A 22,221-nucleotide genomic window follows, 5' to 3' on the forward strand; every position below is an offset into this window, starting at 1 on the left:
TGTACATATATACATGTATATACACATATACAAGTATATATATATACACACTATATTATTATTATAATATACTCATATACACATACATATTAATATTATAATAATAGCATACATGTATATATGTAATATATATTATATTATATATTAATGTACATATATACACATATATACATGTATATATAAACACATATATACATATATAATATATAAATACATATAGATATATACACGTATATTATTATTATAATATACCCATATACACATGCATATTAATATTATAATAATAGCATACATGTATATATGTAATATATATATATTATTATAATACATATATATATATATATAAGTATATATACATATATGTGTATATATTATACCCATGTATGTATTATAATATACATATACACACGTATATACACATATACATTATATATTTATACTATATGTATATATATTATAATATACATATATACACGTATATACATGTATATTATTATTATAACATACCCATATATATTATCTATTATAATATACATATGTATATGTATATGTATTATACCCATGTATATATTATAATATATAGATACACCTATATACACATATATTACATACATGTATATACGTATATATATGTATATTATAATATATAATATATATACATATAATATACATATATACACCTATATACACTTATATATGTGTGTACGTTTATATTATTTAAAATATATAATATTATTATAATATACTTATATACATGTATATACATATATATATATTATATGTATGTATATATACATATATATTATAAAATACATATATACATATATATATATTTTTTAAATAAAAAAAATTATAGTCCTAGTCCAAGCATACACCAAACGCAGGATAAGTGTTATCCAACTTAGACCAAACTAAGCCAAGCCAAGCCAGTCCCTAAGTATAGTCCATGCCAAGACAGTCATGTGTACCAAACGAGCCCAGCCATTGCCTTGATTTAAAACCTCAACTATTGACCAAACATGCGGGTTAAAAATGTATTTCCATCATCTTTCCTTGTTATTCCAGGGAAATACCGTACGCGCGTCGCGCAATTTAGGACATACACCGCCACATAGATTTGCACGCGTTTCCTCCCTTTTGACAAAATCAGCCCCCAATTTCCAATCCAGGCACGGAGAGGAAAGAGCAAACCCTAAACCTAAAAGGAAAGTTCGTCCTTTAATTCTCGCCAAAACCCTCAATTTCACACTCAATTGCAATCTAACCTTCTCATTCTATCACAAATCGTAACCCCAATTCTCAAGAAGAATGCTTCTCACTCCGGGTCACTCTCCTCGCCACCTCTCATCCCCTTCACCGTCTGCAATTTCCGATAGTTCCGTCCAAACCCCAAGAAGTTCCGCCCAAATCACTTCCAGAAACCCTAGAGGCCATCCAACAGTCCTCGACGAAGACACCTACGTCGACGCGATCGAGAAGATCATCGAAAGGGACTTCTTTCCCGATATCTCGAAGCTTCGGGACCGCCTTGACTGGCTTGAAGCGATCAAGACCCGCGACCCGGTTCAGATCCGCGATGCCCAGTTGAAGATCATTGAGCGCCGCGGCAAGAAGGTAACTCATAATCCTGACCCTGATGGTAGAACCCCTGGTTCGACTTTTATGCGTAGTTTCACCCCTGCCGATGAATTTGATGGTAAAACCCCGAAAACTCCCGGTGTTTCAAATATGGGATTGTTTGGTGAGGTGGAGTCTAACGGGGCTGATGATGGGGTAGAGGCCTCGTTGTCGCTCGACCAGTTTTTTAGGCGGTATACGAGTGAGGACAATCAGAGTTTTTCAAATATTATGGAGAAGGTGAATAGGAAGAGGAAGGAGAGATATGAGTATTTGACAGAAGGAGAAAAGGAGGATGTTAAATCGATTGAGGATGCCAAGAGGGATAGGATTACAGATGGGTATGGGACGTCTGATCAGCCCCCCTTTACACTGGAAGGGTGCAAGTTTACGGCAAAGAATTTGCTGATGTACCATCCAGCTGATCGCGGTGAGGCCCCGTTGACAACAGAGGAACGGGCAGTTAGGATGAAGTGTTTGGAGAAGGAGATTAGTCGAGCCAATACTCGATTGCATGGCAAGATGCTGGATTCTAGGCCAAAGGAGGATGGTATGGCTGAGGTTCTTTATACCACAGTTGCAGGTGCAACCCCGGTTATTATGGATAGGGATGGGGATAAGTTTAAGAAGTATGATTTGGATGATTTGAGGAAGACCCCGAATCCGTTTTATGTGGAATCTGGGAAGAAAGCGGAGAATGGTTATAGTTTTGTGCGGACACCATCACCAGCACCGGGTGTTGATGAATCTCCATTTATTACATGGGGTGAAATTGAAGGAACGCCCCTGAGGTTGGACCTGGAGGACACTCCGATTGATGTTGGCGGTGGTGAAGGGCCTCATTATAGGATCCCATGTCCGCCTGTAAGAGATGAAAAGGCTCACTCACTGTCAAGAGAAGCTGCACGCAAATTGAGGGAAAGGTCAAAAATGTTTCAGAAGCCACCATTGCCAACGCCCTCTAGAGGTGGCAGTGCCAGTCCGAGTGTGCGGACGCTTTCTCCCGCTGCCCAGAAGTTTGTCAGGAATGCAATTGCCAAGTCTTCATCTTCTGTTGATGAAACTCTTCGTGCCAGTTACAGAGGTACAAGTCCTGGGTTTTCTACGCCTAAAGGTGGGAGGAGTATGTCGAGGTTGGGAAGAGATGCTAGTATCATTTCAAGATCACCATCTCCAAGGGTGGACTCTAATCCTCCTTGGTAATTGGGAGTTTTCTTTGTTTAGAATCAATGCTTCGTTTGGCACTGGAGAAGCCTTGTGTGTTTTAACCATATATGTAAAAATTCAGTAGTTTCTCTCTATGTTGATAAGTGGAAGATTATTATAACAAGCTCCAAATATTCTAGATTTCCATGCTTGTTTTTAACAATGTCAGTTTCGATTTCGTACTTCACTACTTGTTCCATTGAAGGTCTTTTATATGAAATGCAATAAATTTAGGATATAAGTTTTGTTCAAACTTCTGTCAGTATTTCAGTTTTAGATTGTGATATGTTGTATCGATTTCATCGTGTTCCTCTTCACAAAGTCATTAAGCTCCAATCCATATGTGTGTTTGGAAAGTTACTTTAAGCGCTGATGGAAAATATAATACAGAGAACTATTACTTGTTGAGTAGCAAAAATCTTAATGGTAACTAGCTACTGTTGTTAGTGGGGTTATGACTTGGTAGTGGATGTAGTTTCAAAATGTTGGATTAAATCTTGGTACCATTGCTGGATGATTCTTTTGGTTGATGTGGATTGCTTGTGTTGTCATTCAACATTTTGCTGTATTTCAGTATTGCAGCAGAGTCTTATCATGCTGTTGAGGATATGAACTTTGTCTGGTCATTCTGTAGAGAGAGAGATTCATAAGGTTTTGCTGGTCTATGGGGGATGCATAATCCTCTCGTCTAATATGGAGTTGGAGGACTCTATTAGAATCACTCATTGTCGTCGAAAAATCGACCTGCAAATCTTGGCTGCCTGAATCTGCCTCAACCTTTCAAACTTTTATGAACTGGTCATTAAAGTTGAGATCATTGTACTTGCATGGACTGAAGTCGGCATCTGCTATCCGTGCCTCTCGGAGTCCTTCTAAAAGGTCAGATAGAGTGTTTGGAAAATCTTGGCTGGGTTCTGGCACGGGTGCTACGTGAAGTTTGAGCAGTAAGGGAGGCTCTTTTAATTTGGTCACTCACATCTTTCATTTTACTTTTATTGCCTACTCTGTCTGCTTGACCATCATGGGAGCTCTTTGATTTGTTTTCGACTTCTTCATGGACCAGCCATCGACTTTTACAGTTGGATACTTTCACAAGCTTCACATGCCAACTGATTCTTCTATGTCCGCACAATAATGCTAAAAAAAAATTACCAAAATGCTTAACAAATTTGAACATTATTTGCAAAATGACCAAATTGAATACTTGTTTGACAGGCCGTAATGAGATATTTCCTCTCCTGCAAATCACATTTTAACATATGTATAAAAATAATTCATAAAAAACATAAAAAGAAAAACATTTATGCACATATGAAATTGTTATTGACAGTGGCAGGAATGTAGGAGTTTCTCGAAATATGTAAAGTATTTTTCTTCTCAAAATGGAAAAACAACCAAAATAATACATAAATAAACAAAAATAAAAGAAAAAGAAAGAATAAAAATCTCTAACAGCGTAACCTTCTTTATATTCTCGATACGAAACAACTGAGAAACTTGACCAGAAAAAACAGCTGAGAAAAGCGAAGTTGAAGTGGTTATTCGATCTACGAAATGACGTCGTTAGTAGAAACTGATCCCGCTTCAAGGCAGTTATAAATAGAGCCGTCCCTTTACCACCATTTCTCTCACTCTCTCTTCGCTTCACAGAGCTTCCCTGTTATTTGCCTTTACCAAAGAATCTCAAGGTACTCTCTCTCTCTCTCTCTCTCTCTCTCTCTCTCTCTCTCTTGAAGTGCAGGTAGTATGCATGTATGTATGAGAAATTGAGACCTGTAATCGTTGCTTAGCCTGCATAAGAATCTATTTGATGCATTTAGCACTTGCAGTTTCTGACGATCTTTCTAAGAATTGGATTTAAATTCATCTTCAGCATGATTAGCGCTTCAATTTCAGCCTTTCTTCTCCTTCTTTCGCTCTGATTTGCTTCACTGATTTCAATTTGCTATATAGTTCTCAAAACTCTGCGTTTCTTGGCAGTTTACATTCGTACATACACATAAGCACGCACACAAGTATGTAATTTGGTTATGTAACCCTCAGAAACTTGTTTCTTTACGTAGTGCTTAATTTTGTAGTAATCAGACTTCTTTTTCTCTATTTTTTTGTAATTTTGTTTTCTGTTTTACTGTGTGCTTGAATTGTGTTTCTTTGTGTTCTGATAGTTTATCTCCGTTTGTTTCTGAATGTATAATTGTGTATGAAGAGATTGAAATTATGTAACTGAAAACGTAGTTCTGTAATTAGGAAGAATCAAGATTCAGTTGGAGCTATCTTTCTTTACCTTACTATTGAAATTCAGTTGAGCCTTCTTTCTTCGCCTTACAATTTCTAACTGTTCTTTTTTGGCTTAATTTTCTAATTACCTGTTGATGATTTTGCAGTATAGTCGTATGGCTCTGTGTATCTGTGTAGAGAGTGATGGTTAAAATTCCTTCTTCAGTTTTGCTGCTGAAACTCCAGTTGTGATAATAATAATCAGAAATTAATTTTCTCTGCGGAACGCGTCGGGTGGCATTTGCATTTCTTCATTCAGATCTTTTTTTATTTTTTTATTTGTTACTCATTTGCTGGAAAATTTAGAGTTAATTAGTTCTCATGCATCACAGCAGTAGGACTAGTGTTCTATTCTGTTTCTCTTTGGATCATTTGGGTGAATTGTCTCATGATTTGAAGTCCCTTGTCCTTGTGAAGGGTATAGTTATTTAGAGCTTTAACTGGTTCTTTACCTCATCAGATTGATCTTTGAAGATGCCAATTGACAACTCAAACACGTCTGATCGAGATACTGAGCCATTTGTGGAGGTTGATCCAACTGGGCGGTTTGGGCGGTATGATGATCTCCTTGGTCATGGTGCTGTGAAGAAGGTTTATAGGGCTTTTGATCAGGAGGAAGGTACAGAGGTGGCCTGGAATCAGGTCCGCTTGAGGACTTTCAGTGAAGATCCAACTCTCATAAACCGGCTTTACTCAGAGGTTAAGCTATTGAGCACATTGAAGAACAAGTATATCATTGTTTGTTACAGTGTTTGGAGGGATGAGGCGCACAACACTTTGAATTTCATCACTGAGGTGTGCACATCTGGAAACCTGAGGCAATACAGGAAGAAGCATCGCCATGTGTCTATTAGGGCTTTGAAGAAGTGGTCAAGACAGGTGCTTGAGGGATTGGAATACCTCCATACACATGAGCCATGCATCATTCACAGAGATCTCAATTGCAGCAACATCTTCATCAATGGGAACACTGCCCAGGTAATTATAACTCATAAGTTGTATCAACTTGTTTCTCCTGATTTCTGTGAGCATAAATTGGGTCGCTCTCTTTTTCGTCAGTATGAATTTTATAATCTGTTTGGACTAATGAAATTGCTCTGCTATTCCCAAATCGGAGTTAATATATATAGCTAACAATAGGCAATTTATTTTTGCGGTCATGCAATCCAAATCTTTGATAGTGTTTTCATGTAAACTTGAAGAACACGAAGTGATGAGTTAGATGAGGGTTTTGGGGTAATTATTTAGACCTATTTTGTTCAGATGGAAAATGAATCTGAGTAGTGAATGCCAGTAAGATGAGGTTGGATTTCTCTATGTTTCCACTAAACAGACTTTTCCATCCTATTCTTGTAATGTTGCAGCATTTCTATATTTACATTCTACTCTGCATCACCATATAGTCCTTAGTGATTTTGGGTACATCTATTTTTCTGAACCCCAAAAGAGCCTTGCATGTTTTGATTGAAGAGTTGAATATCTGGTGTGAACTACAAAATTTAGAATTTATGTCCCCACTTCATGTACAATTTCCTAATATTATAGGAATGCAAATCCAATATCCTAATTCAGGTCTATCCTTTTTTCATGAACCTTTTCATAAGTTTCTGGCCCTGCCTGAACCATTATGAATTTGATTTATAGGTGAAAATTGGTGATCTGGGATTTGCAGCAATAGTTGGTAAGAACCATGAAGCGCATTCGATTATAGGGACACCTGAGTATATGGCACCTGAGCTATACGAGGAGGACTACACAGAGATGGTGGACATATACTCCTTTGGGATGTGCTTGCTGGAGATGGTGACAATGGAGATACCATACAGTGAATGTGACTCTGTTGCCAAGATATACAAGAAGGTCACGGCCGGTATTAAGCCTGAAGGCTTGAACAAGGTGACTGATCCAGAGGTGAAGGCGTTCATTGAGAAATCCATAGCCCAACCGAGGGCAAGACCTAGTGCCTCTGATCTTCTCAAGGACCCTTTCTTGTCTGAACCCAAATCCAATATTGAAGAGATTGAACAAATCCTCTGATGGCTTTTCGACATTAATCATCTTTTCGAGACCTCATTTGATGATGATCTAGGGGTTTGGCTCTCATTTCTGAACCATCACAACTGATCCATGGTGTTTCTGTTCAAGTACATGCCTATAGACTCTCTCTCTCTCTCTCTCTCTCTCTCTCTCTCTCTCTCTCTCTCTCTGTGACATCTGTAATGTAGATTCTAGTAATGGAGATATTGGTAATGCTGTGTAGTTGAATTTGTAGTAAAAACAAAAATATTATGAGAATATTATGAAAATTTCAATGAGACTGCTTTAGCAATAGTTCTCTCTCTCTCTCCCTATTTACACTAGCACCCCTAAGGTTTTCGGAATTTTCACATAGAATTTGCATCTCATGAAAATAAAAACATAAAAGTTTCTCATTGAGAATAATATTACAGCGATCCCTTGACAGATAAAAAACCATTATATTTATCAGGAGCTTTTAAGGGAATGTATTGCTTGAGCTAAAAGGATCATAGCTAAGGCTGGTACTTCTGTTCAGTCCATGACAATTTGCTGTCTTCCTCTATGCTATAAGATATTTGTTTAGACGACAATTGCATACACGCAATTGTAATCAGGACCGCACACTCAAACATGATTTTACCTATTGAACGGTCAGATTGACTGTCTAGCATGTTATGTATTTAGTATTATATACACACACAGATATACTATATATAATATAACGAAGTAAAAGTTGCATGGAAATACAAAGTAAAAGTAATTTTGGGGATTGGGGGTTGTTGGGAGAAAGCAAGCAAAGACCCCTTCATCCAAAGCACCAGAATATTGACAACAATCAGAAGCCGTGCCGTCTTGGGTGTTTGTTATGCTACGTAATACGCAAACACAAAGCTTCGCCCGCACTTCATCTTCTCCCTTTATCATTATTTAATCATTTCCTTCTCAACTAGTTTACCAATTTACATTGCCTCATTCTTCCCTTTTCAATTTCCCAACACATCCTTCGCAAATCTCCATGACTTCTCATCCCACCTCTTCTAACTAGAGTGTACATGGCCTTGCATCAATGGGTTTTTTTTTTTTTTGGTTCTTTTCCTTTTACCTTTCTGATCAACAATTGTCGTTCGTGAGATTTGAACTCGCAACTGGGAGAAACTAAACCAACATGTTGAGAACATGAATGAACTGATCTAATTAATGGGTACCAAAGGAAAGTCCAATCCAACGGTTAGGATTTGCATTCAATTTGATGGTGTTTAGTTTGGGTCACATACATGCATAGACAGCAAACTTGTTGTGCAAGCCTATGACATGGAAAGGAGTGGAGAATTACCATATTCTAGTGACTGGTAGCACCAAGAATTCAACTGCTCAGCACTCGAGAACGTTTTTGAAGCCTTAAAATTTGGACATTGAGAGGGTTTCACTCGTGTGCATTTGACTTTGACTAGAAAAAAAAAAAAAGCTGCACGAATGTGTGTGTTACACAATGTCTTGATTAAAATTTTAAAAACCACCTCTTTTGATTCAATCATTCTTCTATTTGATTCCACTGGTTTGCCAATTCTAGAAGCCTTGTGTGTATAGTTGTATACTATACTCTATTTTAATGTTCTTTGAAAATTGAGATAACTTCCGAGCATTTTATGGCAATTTGGCAGGCAAAAAGCATTATGTTATAAAGCACATGTCTATGCTTTGAGAAAAATCGACTGCCATTGCTTTCTCAAAGTTTCACTTCCAGTAAATCTCAGTCTGGGAGAATCTTATGAGCTCTGCCAATGGAAGCTGCAAGCCCATTAAAAGGTAGTTCTGTTTCGTCAAGTCCTTTCTCTTCACCAAACGTTGGAGCCTTGCTCAAGATTAAGATTTTGTCATGGTAAGTAAGATTGTTGGTTCATGGCTCTGTCATTTCATTTACATTTGTTAGCAACTTGCAGCATTGACTTTAAGCTCTCTTGTTTGAGTTTCTGATGTTTGAATCCTTGTCTCAGGACCCAAGAGACCGGTTTGCCTGTTTCCGTTAGCGTTCGAGTTCTTGGGAAGATCTTCAACCTCCACAAGGTCAGAGATTGAATCTTACAACCCATTTTTTTTTTCAAGAAAGTAACTGTCCAATGTTGGCCTAATGTTTACACTTACTGATTTTTTCTTCTTCTTCAGTTTCCACTATTTTCAAAGAGTGGGTATTTCAAGAAAAGATTGAATGAATCAACTGAGCTTGAGCTCCCACCAGACTTCCCTGGAGGGCCAGAGACATTTGAGATGATTGCGTTGTTCATCTATGGCTCCTCCACATTGATTGATCCATTCAATGTTGTAGCCCTGAGATGTGCAGCAGAGTTTCTTGAGATGACAGAAGATTACTGCTCTGGCAACCTCTGTGAGCGCTTTGATCTCTACTTAAACCAAGTGGTCATGCAGAGTTGGGATGACACTCTAATAGTACTCCAAAAGTGCCAAACTTTGCTTCCATGGTCTGAAGATTTGCTCATCGTCAGCCGCTGCATCGAGTGCCTTGCCTTCATGGCTTGCATGGAGATCCTTGATCCAGAGAGAAGACGTGACACCCCGGTGCTCACATTGGAGGCATTGAGCACCCGAAATTGGAGCTGTGAGATAGGGAGGGAGATTATGAGTCAGGACCTTTGGATCAAGGATCTGATTGCTCTACCATTTGGATTCTTTAAAAGGATTATAGGGTCCTTAAGAAGACAGGGTATGAAAGAAAAATATTTAAGCCCCATCATTGTTTTCTATGCTAACAAATGGGTGCTTTCAAAGAAGACCCTCCAATTTTGGGAGAACTCTGGTCAGAAAACTGGGGATGATCACAAAGTTTCAGTCATCCTACAAGGTGTTCTTGATTTGCTGCCCATGGGGGAGAAGGCTAGTCGATCAATTCCAGTCGGGTTTTACTTTGCAATCCTTTCTAGATCCCTTGAAGTAGGTTTGAGAATCGATAGCAGGGCAAAGTTGCAAGAGAAGATTGTATCTCTGTTGCACTTTGCCCAACTAGAAGACTTTCTCTTTCCAAAAAGTGGAACTGAGTCAATTTCTTCTAGCATGGAGCTGTCTACAATGGAGAGCATAATTTCAACATATGTGTCATCTAACATGGAGGCAGACCATAGTCTTTCAGCAGGCCATTCAATTATTGTTGCAGAATTGTGGGATGCATATCTTTCCTACATAGCTCCTGATCCAAATATGGAGCCTAAAAGATTCATGGAACTCATCGAAAGAGTGCCGATATCCTACAGACAAAGTCATGATAAACTCTACAGAGCAATGAACACCTTCCTACAGGTAAGTACTTTATGATCAACTCTACACTCTGCCAAAAATGTGGTTCTATATCATCCACTTAATTACTAGCAGAAGAGAAAAAAACACGATATGCTAATATGTAATAAAAAGATATTTTCAACTCAAACAATCTAACATGAATTAAAACCCAAACAAATTGGTCAGCAGAGATGTCAGTTCTCATACCAACATATGTTATGTTCTTCAGGCAAACCCAAATATATCCCAAGAAGAGAAGTGGGCAGTCTGCAAATACCTCAATTGCCAGAAACTATCACAAGAGGCATGCATTGAGGCTGTTCAAAATGAATTGATGCCGCTACGTTTAATAGTGCAGGCACTTTTTGTCCAGCAAATCAGCACTCACCAAGCTTTCAAAGAATGCTCAGATTCATTCAGATATGTACACTGTGGAGAGTTTTCCGGGAGCCTCTCAAGCTCCAGATGCCCAAACTCCAAAAGCCAGAATCTAGGAGATAGTCCATATGTAGATGGAGCAGAGCAAGGCAGCAGACCCTTGAGCTTCTTGCTACAAAAGGACAATGTAAATCAGAGACCTGAGTTATCAAGGAAGGAATATGAGTCAACAAGCTTCAGAATTCAGAACCTTGAACAAGAGCTCATGTCCTTGAAGCGAAGCCTTCAATGGCAGAGCATTTCAAAGAAAAAAGAGGCAATTTCAACCACAGCACATAGCATGAAATCGTATGGTAAGGAAAGTAGATCAATGAGCAAAAAGAGTAACCCTCTTGGACAAGTGACAAGTTGCATTGGTTCTGTGAATTTCACCTCGCAAAGAAAATATGCCAGTCGATTATTGAAGGTCTTCCGCCGGATTTCCTTGTTTGGAAGTAGAAAACCAAAGAGAAAGCCATGTGCCCCCAGCCCATGGCCCAAGCCAATGCAGCAGAACACTCATCAGCAAAAGATGTATGAAAATCAGAACCAGTAATGATCATATACAAGGCGAGAATAAGTGCTCATTGTGAAATTTTCCCTGGAAAAAGTGGTTTGCTCATTCACATACAACCAGGGCATCAATATATGAATAATTTAATGCTTTGTGCATTCTTGCAGCCATGAGCACATAGAATTACATGTCCATATATTCAGCAAGTAGAAAATGAAAATTTCAAGTAGGCTAACAAATTGGTCCCACAAGAAAGAGAAATTGGAATTTGTAAGAAATAACACGATTTCTTGTTAAGATTTTGATTGATACTTACACCTACAGAAGCGGTTTTGTAAAGCGAACTTCAGTCTATTAACATAATGAAAAGAGATGCAACAAAGTACACTCCAAGTTAGGTCCAAATCGCCCATATTTAGATTACAAAAGCAGGCAATAAGCTGAATCATTGCCTGATTACAATACATAGCAAACACAAAGACATAATAGGCTGTGAAAGATATACTATTGTTACTAAACAACTGCAGCTACTTCAGGAAAGGTGTCACTCTTAAATTTATGAGACTCCACAACAGTTCTTGCAGCTTTCATGAGAACTTGTCCATTGACATAGTGTTGGCGACAGACAGGCATGTAGACATCAGCCCCAGCAATCAGTTCGGTTCGTGTCTCTTCTGTCTTCCTCAGGGTAAAGAAAGCTCGTTTGCCACAGAGTTCACATCGAGCCGTCAACTTGGTCACAGTATCAGCCAGAGGTATTATTTCAAGCACTGAGCCAAAACTCCTCCTGCGAATAATAATCATACATTCATCAATGAGAGAGCAACAAAAACCAACTAAAGCAGCTAATAACACAAGCATAACTGCCGGGCAAGAAGACCCCTAAAAAAATTACAAAGTTTATTTGAAAGGCACCTCAAGTAATCACCATCCAGGCCTGCAACAATAATAGTTTTTCCATCATGATCAGCAGCCATGCAGCAGAAATCATATAGATCCTCGAAAAACTGAGCCTCATCAATACCGATGACATCAAGCTGCCAACATATCCCAACAAGGAGAAGGGAATTAGAATACATCATGTGTATCAAATCACAGACACTAACCATGACCTTAGGTAATTGGCCTATGCTAACCATCAGAACAAATTCCAATTCTTTCGTTTCAGTAAGTCATTCTGTGTTAATGAAATAATTCCATTAATTTGAGTCAACCCACTTCTCACAATTTGCCATATCTTACAAATCAACCATCAAAACCCAGATAGGTTTAGCATATCACAACATGTTTTACAGATCACCAAATTGTACATAACTAACACAACTGTACCCCCTCGGAACAGATCATCAAATTTTTTTAGCATATCACAACATATTTTACAGAAATCAAGGTCAAAATCAAATAGATAAACATCACTCAGTCATATATAATTAGAAAATAAAAAAATAGTTTGATAAAAACCCAACAAAGGTTGTACATTTCCCAGCTCCAAAATTACCTTCTCATAAGCCTCTCCTCCAAAATTTTGCCTAAACGACAACAGATCGGGCAGCGCCCAGCACGGAAACTTTGCCCCATCATGCGTCACAACCGAATCGATAGCATATCTCGTATCCTTACTGGATTTTATCATTGCCACATTTCTACACATAATATACAAACAACAAACTATAAATTTCTCATCTTTATCAAAATTAAATGAAAATTCAGTATCAATTCACCTTCCCTGGACCAAAGCTTAAATCTTTATTCAATATCCCCATAAATTCACCTTCGATTAGACATAAAAATTCGAAATTTACCTGCCGTTGTTGCCCTCGGACTTGATCCGACGAAGGAGGGCGGTGGTTTTGCCGGCGAACATGGGGCCCATGATAACATGTACCTCACCGGAGGTGTGGGGGGACGGGACAGAGGCAGCAGAATCGCTGGTCAAGGGAATTGAGGGCTTGAAAGAAGCCATGGATTTAGGGTTACACAAAGAGAAGGGATTTAAATTTTTGGGAGGGAAGAAGAGAGGTGGGAATGAAAGTGCTCTCATGATCAGAATAAATAGTGAGACGAGAGAGATGGAGAGACATGGAGCGTTTTGAGTTTGAAAGATTTGGAGGGAAATCACAAACTTTTGATTTTGGAGGTAAACTTTGATTTAGTGGGAGAAAAAAAAAATTAAATTTGTGTTTTTCAGACCAAGGAAAAATTAGAAATTACGATTATTGACCCCAAAAGAATAAAAAATTGGGGCCGAAATCAAATTATTGATTATTTGATTTGAGGCAGAAATTTAAAAATAAAAATAAAAAATTATTTTGCATTGTAGTGTTTGAGACGCTTGGTACCAAAAAACAAATTGTGTTTAACACGCTTCTTAAATTTTAAAATTCCTATTTTACCCCCATTCACCTATTTCAAATTAAATTTGAATTAAAAATTCCCTCTCATTCCTCTGGTGTCGTTTTCTTGTAAAAAAAACCCCTCTCTCTCTCTCTCTCCGTTTCCATGCTTTTAACTTCTTTGCCATTTACTCTTGTTCTCAAGATATCAACCCTTGTCATTCTATCTCTTCGTCTCCTTGTTCTCAAGAAATCAACTCTCTCCTACGTCATGATTCAATCTCCACATTTGAATTATCATTTAAGTGAGGAGATTGATATTTCACAAGCTTTTACGCAACGAAATGAAATACAAACTTTAACAAAACAACAGTTTACTAACTTTACTTTTCAATCCGGCCCTTCATAATTTTGCCAAGTCAACATATGCTTTATCAATTATTCGTTTACCACGATCGCATTATCGAAATATTAACTATTACTATTTTCATTTTTCACTTTCTAGTGTCTTCGATAGAAACAAAAGTTTTCATGAAGATAGAGAGACTGAAGCGATCTCCACTATGTCACATATTCAATCCACACACTTGGATCCATCTATAAAGTTCGTTAAGATATGTATATTCACAAACTTTATCCGCAACGTACTATAATGTGATTTTTGACAAAACAATAGTTTACTTTCTAATCCGTCCTTTGATAGTTTTTTCGAGACAACATATATTTGTATTTTACTAAATTTGCGCACTTAGTTATTTATAAGCATCTCCAAGGGCAACACATAGTGCTTTAACTTCGTGGAAAGAAACAAAAGCCACAAAATTTATCGACAAGGAAGTTTCTTTAACTAAAAAAGGACCTTGTTTTTCCGTATATACTTTATCAATTAAGTCATGTGTGGATACTATATGCACCAGGAAAGGCAGTACTTAATGTTTTAACTCTGTGACAAGAAGTAGAAAACAAGACTTGTGTATAGGAATTAAATAAAAAATAGGAATTATTTTAATTTATATATTTGATCAGAAATGCAACAGGAAAGAAAAAAAAAAGTATGATTGGATTTTCTCATAAAGGAAAACTTGGTGCGTATGCTCTGAATGTAAAGTCATTGTTTCCAACACATAACCTAATAATATATTAGATCTTGTCTTTCACCTTCCCAATCTTGCTTTAAATATTATTCTTTGCACAAAGTTTTCTTGGTTGTTAAATGTCGTCAATTTGTCATGTGCATATGACTAATGAATATTTTTTTTTATAGTAAATTTGGCTTACATTACACCCTTCAAATTTAATTTGTCTTGCTTGCAACTTTTCACTTTTTGTTCATATAAATAATATTCAATTTTTATAAGTAAAAAACATCTAACTTATCAATTCACCTTATTAAACTTAATGTCTGATTTATTGCAAAATACCCCTTTTTTAATGGAGTGGTATTTTAATTTTTTATTCTCTAATTTATTGAGGCGATTCCCTCTAAAATTTTTACCTGCAATTAATCATCCGTTTAATTATTAAAATTCATTATTAGATATAGTCAACAATGAGTTGGCTGGAAAGGGCTTAGTTTTCCTTATCTGCTTGCCTTTTTGAAATTTTGTTCCATCTTTCCTGGTTAATAATCTACCTATTTTGGAACTTGGATTTTATTTATTGCACATAGTTTTTCATGAATAATAATCTACCTATTATTATTTTTTAATAATAATGTATCTATTTCATGACTTTTTATTTAAATACAACATTTATATATTTTTTTTTATTTTTTTATTTTTATTTTTGTATGAATGATAGTATACCTATTAAAGTTTTATTGTACCTAGGTTTTCATGGATAATAATCTACATATTATTTTTAATAGACAGTAATTTACCTATTATTTTTATGGATAATAATCTACCTATATATTTTATGGACAATAATTTACCTATTATCTTTTATGAGTAATAATCTACCTATTATCTTTTATGGATAGTAATTTACTTATTATCTTTTATGAGTAATATTGTATCTATTATTTTCTCCTATGAGTAATATAATGTAATATATGTAGGCATGAAAATATTAACGTACTTATTTTCTCTTTGGCATTGTACCTGTTAGAATATATATTATACATATACAATTATAGATATAGGTACATATAAGGGGAGTGCTAGCAACTTTCTCTCTAACCTTCTCTCTTTTTCTTATGACAAGTGTAACTTTCCTTACACTTAAAACAACATCATTAATGCATCACACAAACTAATTTTTATTTTCCAAGTTTACCCTTATTAAATGTATTAATTTATTTTAATAACAAGTTAATTTTTTTACAACTTTCTTATCACCTTGTTAAAAAATTAAACAAGAAAATAAAAACTGAAGTTTAAAAAAAAAAAAAATTCCAAAGAGAATAAAGATGAGAACAATGTCATGTAACAAATTTTTTTTTAAAAAAATTCTAAAAAATGATGTTTTTCTTATTTAATTTTTAATAATGTGCTAAAGAAGTTGTAACAAAATTTGAATAAATTGAAGGAAATATAAAAGCCAATACATTTTAAAAGGGTAAACTTGAAAAACAAAAACTATCATGTGTGATGCATTAATGACATTTTTTTAAGTGTAAGAAAAAGGACACTTATCATGAGGAGAAGGGATAAGGTCCAAAAGAGAAGGTTAGAGAGAAGGTTGCTAGCATTTCTCTATATATAATTGAAAGATATTAAGTAAATATATATAATTGGAGGGTGTACGTATAAAAAAAATTCATTTATCCGACCTATAGAGGTTTGGAAGGAGTATTTGAAATAATTTGATTGTAGGCCATCATTACATGGCTGTAAACATAAATGTGCAATGAGGGGTATTATTTATTTGCATAAAATTAGGTGATAAAAACCGGTCAGCCACACCAAATAAAGATCTAGTGGCATGATTTGTAAATAAATCAACTTACATGGACACATTATCATTCAATTTTAAAATTAGGTTTTACTTAAATGTTGTATTATTAGTGGGTTACCGCCTATGATTTTTGAGTTACAAGGGCTATTTTAGCATGACCCTTTTTTATAGTATTTAATTTCTAAAGTAAGTTTGTATATACTTTATAAATATGGTTAATCGTTTTATTAGTCCTTAAACTTACACCCGATTTGCATTTGAGTCACTCTATTTTCAAAATCGCTCTCATGGTCCTTCAACTTCACTTTCGTTAGGACAAATGGTCGTGCCGTCAATTTTATAAACTTTCCTGGTAAATGCATAGGCAAAATGGTATTTTTGTATTAAATTGATTAAAATATAAATTAAAAAATTAAAAAATAAAATTAAACACACTCTCTCTCTCTCTCTCTGTGTTTCACATTCACACATCTTGTTTGGATCAATGATCGTGACCCTATTCATCTCAACATCTATGCTGCAACAACAAGCAGAGAAAAAGAAAAAGAAGAACCTCTTCGTTGAAGAAATCAGACTTTAGGAAAGTGGTTCAGGTAGCTCAGCTGGCTACCAAAAAGTGTCCATGAAAACCAACCCCAAAGATCTCTTGTAAAACCAAGTTCCCTGCAATATCCTCATACTTCTCCTTATGAAAAGCCCACGAAATTGAAGTAGAAAGCTAGCAAACAATAATAATTGAGAGACCACCGCAACACGAGACAGACCTCTCCTCCCTCATTCTGTTTTTCACCCATAAACCCTCAACCCCAAACCCACCACCTGCAACCTACCCACAGATGAAAACAATGAGAAGAAAATCGCAGAGGGTTCGTCGCAGACTGGGAGGAAATCGCAGAAGGGGTGGAGTGAGAAGAAAATCGCAGGGGGTGGAGGGAGAAGAAAATCACCGAGAGGGGGGGAGGGAAGAAACATACCATTTTGCTCCTGCATTTAACAAAAAAAGTTAACAAAATGGACAGTAGGATCATTTATTCTAACGAAAGTGAAGTTGAAGGACCACGAGAACGATTTTGAAAATTGAGAGACTCAAATGCAAAGCGAGTCTAAGTTCAAAGACTAATAAAACGATCATCCTTTATAAATAATACATGTGTATATATTTATTTTCAATAAGTAGTGAAAATATTCACGATAATAATTAAATGGTTAAAGAATTTTTAGCTTGATTTTTTTTTCTTTTTCCAGAAATGTTCATGGAATAATGACTTAGAAAACAAAACTGTTGCAAAGGACCCACTAGTGTAGTGGTTTGGAGTATTTACTCCCTCATGCAAGGTTCTGGGTTCGAGTCCTAGCATCCGTGTTGTGTGTGTGAATTTAATATACTATCGCCCCTTTCAATAGGAAAAGTTCTCAAAAAAAAAGAAGAAAAAGAAGAAAAGAAAACAAAACTGTTCGGTTCATGAGAGGACATCGTTGAGTTAGCTTAAATAAGTGGTTAACATTGTATTGACTTAATCCATTCCAATACCTTGGTTAGTTAAATTTCAAACTTCAAATGCATATATAGACATTAATATTGTTCCATGTATGTCGTCTGATATATGTGATATGACAACCGAAAAGTAAAATGCAAGTAAGAAGATGATTGGATGATCAGAATGAAGGGGACACAAGGCAGGCATCGATTCTTCTTTCAACTATGGAATTGTAGACCTTTCAAGAAATTGAAAATTCCAAGTTATTTTCCTCTATTCATTTTTTCATCCAAACGAAAGGTAATGTAATATAAATGTTATAATTAGACGTTGAAAATGACGTTGCCTCCTCTTTCCCATGATCACCAAAGCACATGCACCAACTAGTGGTTAATATAGCCTGGAGACCAAGACCAACCATATGCATGTAATCCACTCACCTAATTAAGACTAATTGCATCAAATCAAATTGTGTTTTGGATGATTAACCTCTACATTGTAATTATGTGGACATAATTATAAAAAATAAATAAAACACAAATACAAGTTGAGGACATAATTATATATGTATATATTTGAAAGGGACAAGGGTGGTATGATCAAGACTCTAATGAATTTAATGTAACAAAAGTGAAACTATAAATGCAGATGTGAGAGAATTTGATACATACAAAATATATGGTTAAAAAGGGGTTGGAGGAGTTGACATTGCTGTCATGTCATGGATGCCTTGCTAATTGCTAAAGAAGATAATAATGTGTCACGGAGTGCCTAGACAACAATCATGAATCATGGATATTGGCTGCTCAAATGCTCATATCAATGTACGACCACTAGGGTTTCCACACCATCCCACTGCATGCCTAGTCATCCAATTCTTGTCATTTGAATAACTTATCAACATAAGGGGGAAAAAAAAACTACAATTATATTAGGTGTAGGTCGTACAAGTAACGTTTGTTGTTACATGTATCATATTTATCGATCATATTGTATAAAGCGTCTTTATTAATTTCTAATTTAATATCAGAGATATGACATATAATATATATATATATATATTGAGAATATGCCACCAGGATCCATACATACGTGCACCTTACTATGCAGATTGTCCAAATGCATCATAAAAAAGAGCTCGAATTTTCTTTTTCAAAGTCAAATGGAGTTGGTAAATTTCACATTGAGAATAACCTTTTCATCCCAAAAAATGATTCTTATAAAAATAGTTAAATGCTTTGCCGCTGTGTTAAAAGAAAAAGAAATAAGTTCTTTCTTTTCTTGCTAAGTTTGATTAGTCGATGAGATTTGGGTCTTATTTGATTCATTGAACGGATTTGAGGGAAAATCACTTCTCATGGTAATGCCGGGAAAATAATTGTGAGATATCATTTTATTTCCTTTCCCATTTTTGTTTTGAGTAGAAATGGAAAATAAAGTTTGTATAATTTTTCAATTATATCCATATTAAATCAAATAAAAAAGGAATGCATTCAATGATATATTGTAATTCTAAATTGTTAATGGGGACAAAATGGTCATGAAAAATGTTCATTTAATGTTGGCTGATTTCCCAAACTTTCCCATAATGAGGGAAAACAAAACCCAAATTAGGAGGAGGACTTCACTTTCCCATTTACTTTCCCATGTGCCAAACAACTATTTCCTATGCATAGACTTACCAAACATGGGAAATTAATGATTTCTCAGCCTCAAGCCTCCTTTCTCATAAACTAAATGAGGTCTTGAAGTTTTGACTACAAGGGTTGCAAATTTCGCTTAAATGGCTGAAATCTGAGATAGAGATACAGAGATATGGAGATTGGGGGAGCATGTTGGTCTCGACATGTATGCATATTGATGGGGATCGGGGTCTGGACATAGGTCACCAACCACATACACGAGCACTGAAATCTAGGGCTAGTGCAAACTCACGTATATTGTAGCAAATTCATGCCACAAATAAACTATTTTATTAATTATCAACATATACCCCTCTACAACTATGACATTAGCCTTATTTATAGGCTTTACAAGACTTAGGGGCACCAAGGCTACTTGGTCCAAAAGTAAACTAATTAATTATAAAATCACAATAAGAAAATAACAATATATCATGAAATAACTAATTAAATGGTAAATATCTATCTTGATCCACCCCTATACTCCTGCATCACATATTGTATGAATATTGAAGGAAGTTGAGGTTTCACCCCAAAATTAATTGGCAATGAGGGGAGTAGCCTAACTCCTTATAAGCCCTTGCTAGGTTTCCCAACTTTCCAATATGAAACATTTTATCTTCACATTCTCACACGCCTCTGCATGTGTGATAAATTTTCAAGTCTAATGATTGGACAATACATATTAGGTGACGCGGAGCACATATGACCTTTGGGCTTTCACATGTGGGCTAAGAACATCTCCAACAGACTCCTCATCCTCTCATCCCTAGCTACTTTGGCTAAAAAGAAGGAAAATCCTCCTTCCAACAGACTCCCTCCTTGGCTCTCTATTTTGGAGAACTAACTTTTGACTCTCTACATCTAGCAAGGAGGAGAAAGAAATGGAGGCTCGCCAAATTGAAGAAAAAGAGAAAGAGAGAGGAAAGGGGGAGAGAGATAGAGACATTTGGAAGGTTGCTGGGGTTGGGTTTCTACTTTTCTTTTTAATATATTTGATTTGCAAGAGAAAGAGGGAGAAGGAGAAAGAGAAAATAATAAAAAAAATATTTTAGATTAGCCAAAATAGAGAACATTGCTGGAGGAAACACCTTTTAAATGGTTTGCTAAAATATGGCTAAAATTTGGAGACTCTCTTGAAGATGCTCTAACTCACTCTAATACTATGAAGGAAGTTGAGGTTCAACCCCAAAACTAATTGGCAAATTCTTTTTTATATATACAAAATATTCTTCTCTTCTCTTTTTAAACCATTATTTTTTTTCTTTACGTTTTCCCTTTCTTTTTCTTCATTCATTTTTGTTGGTTGAGAAAGTAAATATTGGCTGCAGTATTTATTGTAATTTACTTTGATCAAATTATGGTCCTTGTAGTTTGAGTAGTTTTTCTACTTTTATTCCGTAGTTTCAATTTTGGTAGTCGCAGTCATGTAGCATGCTTAATTTTGTTATTATAGTTCCTAAAACGACATTTCAAATTCACTAAAAACCCTTATATTGCCATTTATACGCTATTTTAGCAATTAGGATCATAATAGTAAAAGTAAGCAAACTACACGACTACAATTGCCAAAATTGAAACTAAGGAACTAAAATAAAGATTTGCTCAAATTATATGGATCAAAAGTGTGATCTGACTATTTCTTTTTTGGTACAATTTGACCTGTATTTCTTAAAGTGAACTTGTTTTTATCTTATTATTAGTAAGCTATTGTGGTATATCTTATTAGAATGCACACATTAATGATTAATATCTCCTTTTTGAAAAGAGCCATGAGTAGTGTTCAAATTACTCATGGAGCCATTGAGTGTTCAAATTCAGGGACTAAACCAAGCTGGCTTGGGTGTGCTCCAGCCCACCCCATATTAGAAAATATAGCCCACCCCAGTCTTTGTGGATGGGTCCGTGCACCCTTCTTCTTTCAGAAAAATGAAAATAATAATAATAATTAGGGTTTAATTAATGGTGTTTCTGGAAACAAAAGGGTGTGCTAAACAATGTCGTTTTTTTCTTAATAACTATATTCAATTTTCTTTTATGGCCCTCAAATATTTTTTTTTTAAATACAAACGATAGTTTAAATTAGAAGAGAGAGAGGGGGTTTCTCAAATATTATCAAGGTGCCATTGAAGTTTAAACCTAAAACTACGGTCTGTAAATCGATACCCTTTTTCACTAGGCTACATCCCGTTGACGGCCCTCAAATCTTATATACTTACAATAAATTTAACACTTGATCACATGCAATATCTACAAACTTTATACCAAATAAAAACGTCTTTCTCTCTTGCACTTAATGTTGAGTTCCCTTGTCAGGAATTGAATATGAAGTTAATTTAGAATAATTTAGACTATCGCTTGCATGAATTAAAAAAAAAAAAAAAAAGTCTACAAACAAAAACTGGGACCAAGCAAAACTCATCAGAATCAACGGCTGATAGCATTGGTTTAGGTCCAATGCGTTGTGGGTTTAAATTTCCTGCGGCGCCGCG

General features: G+C 35.7%; 4 protein-coding genes across 6 annotated transcripts; 3 read left to right on the plus strand and 1 right to left on the minus strand.

Moving 5' to 3' along the window:
- Positions 1,019-3,076, plus strand: LOC18781992 (protein DGCR14). The gene has a single exon (XM_007215203.2). It carries the CDS (start codon positions 1,309-1,311, stop codon positions 2,818-2,820), a length of 1,512 nt encoding a protein of 503 aa, XP_007215265.1. The 5' UTR covers positions 1,019-1,308; the 3' UTR covers positions 2,821-3,076.
- On the plus strand, positions 4,091-7,439 carry LOC18781973 (probable serine/threonine-protein kinase WNK11). 3 transcript variants are annotated; one of them, XM_020560700.1, is made up of 4 exons: positions 4,091-4,511; positions 5,208-5,334; positions 5,561-6,078; positions 6,745-7,439. In XM_020560700.1, the coding sequence occupies exons 3-4, from the start codon at positions 5,575-5,577 to the stop codon at positions 7,135-7,137; spliced, it is 897 nt and encodes a 298-aa protein (XP_020416289.1). In that variant the 5' UTR covers positions 4,091-4,511; positions 5,208-5,334; positions 5,561-5,574; the 3' UTR covers positions 7,138-7,439. The 3 variants fall into 3 exon arrangements, with proteins under 3 accessions (XP_020416289.1, XP_020416288.1, XP_007215749.1); XM_020560699.1 differs by having other exon boundaries at positions 4,092-4,511; positions 5,208-6,078; XM_007215687.2 differs by lacking the exon at positions 5,208-5,334 and having other exon boundaries at positions 4,093-4,511.
- Positions 7,855-11,504, plus strand: LOC18782418 (BTB/POZ domain-containing protein At5g48130). Its single transcript, XM_020560954.1, has 4 exons — positions 7,855-8,998; positions 9,114-9,183; positions 9,283-10,428; positions 10,637-11,504. Exons 1-4 carry the CDS (start codon positions 8,901-8,903, stop codon positions 11,378-11,380), a joined length of 2,058 nt encoding a protein of 685 aa, XP_020416543.1. The 5' UTR covers positions 7,855-8,900; the 3' UTR covers positions 11,381-11,504.
- Positions 11,606-13,469, minus strand: LOC18782948 (thymidine kinase a). The gene is made up of 4 exons (XM_007215774.2): positions 13,141-13,469; positions 12,837-12,981; positions 12,254-12,375; positions 11,606-12,125 (listed from the first exon to the last, which is right to left on the minus strand). Exons 1-4 carry the CDS (start codon positions 13,377-13,379, stop codon positions 11,852-11,854), a joined length of 780 nt encoding a protein of 259 aa, XP_007215836.1. The 5' UTR covers positions 13,380-13,469; the 3' UTR covers positions 11,606-11,851.

Source organism: Prunus persica, chromosome G3 (genome assembly GCF_000346465.2).
Source record: "Prunus persica cultivar Lovell chromosome G3, Prunus_persica_NCBIv2, whole genome shotgun sequence".
Lineage (NCBI taxonomy): Eukaryota > Viridiplantae > Streptophyta > Magnoliopsida > Rosales > Rosaceae > Prunus > Prunus persica.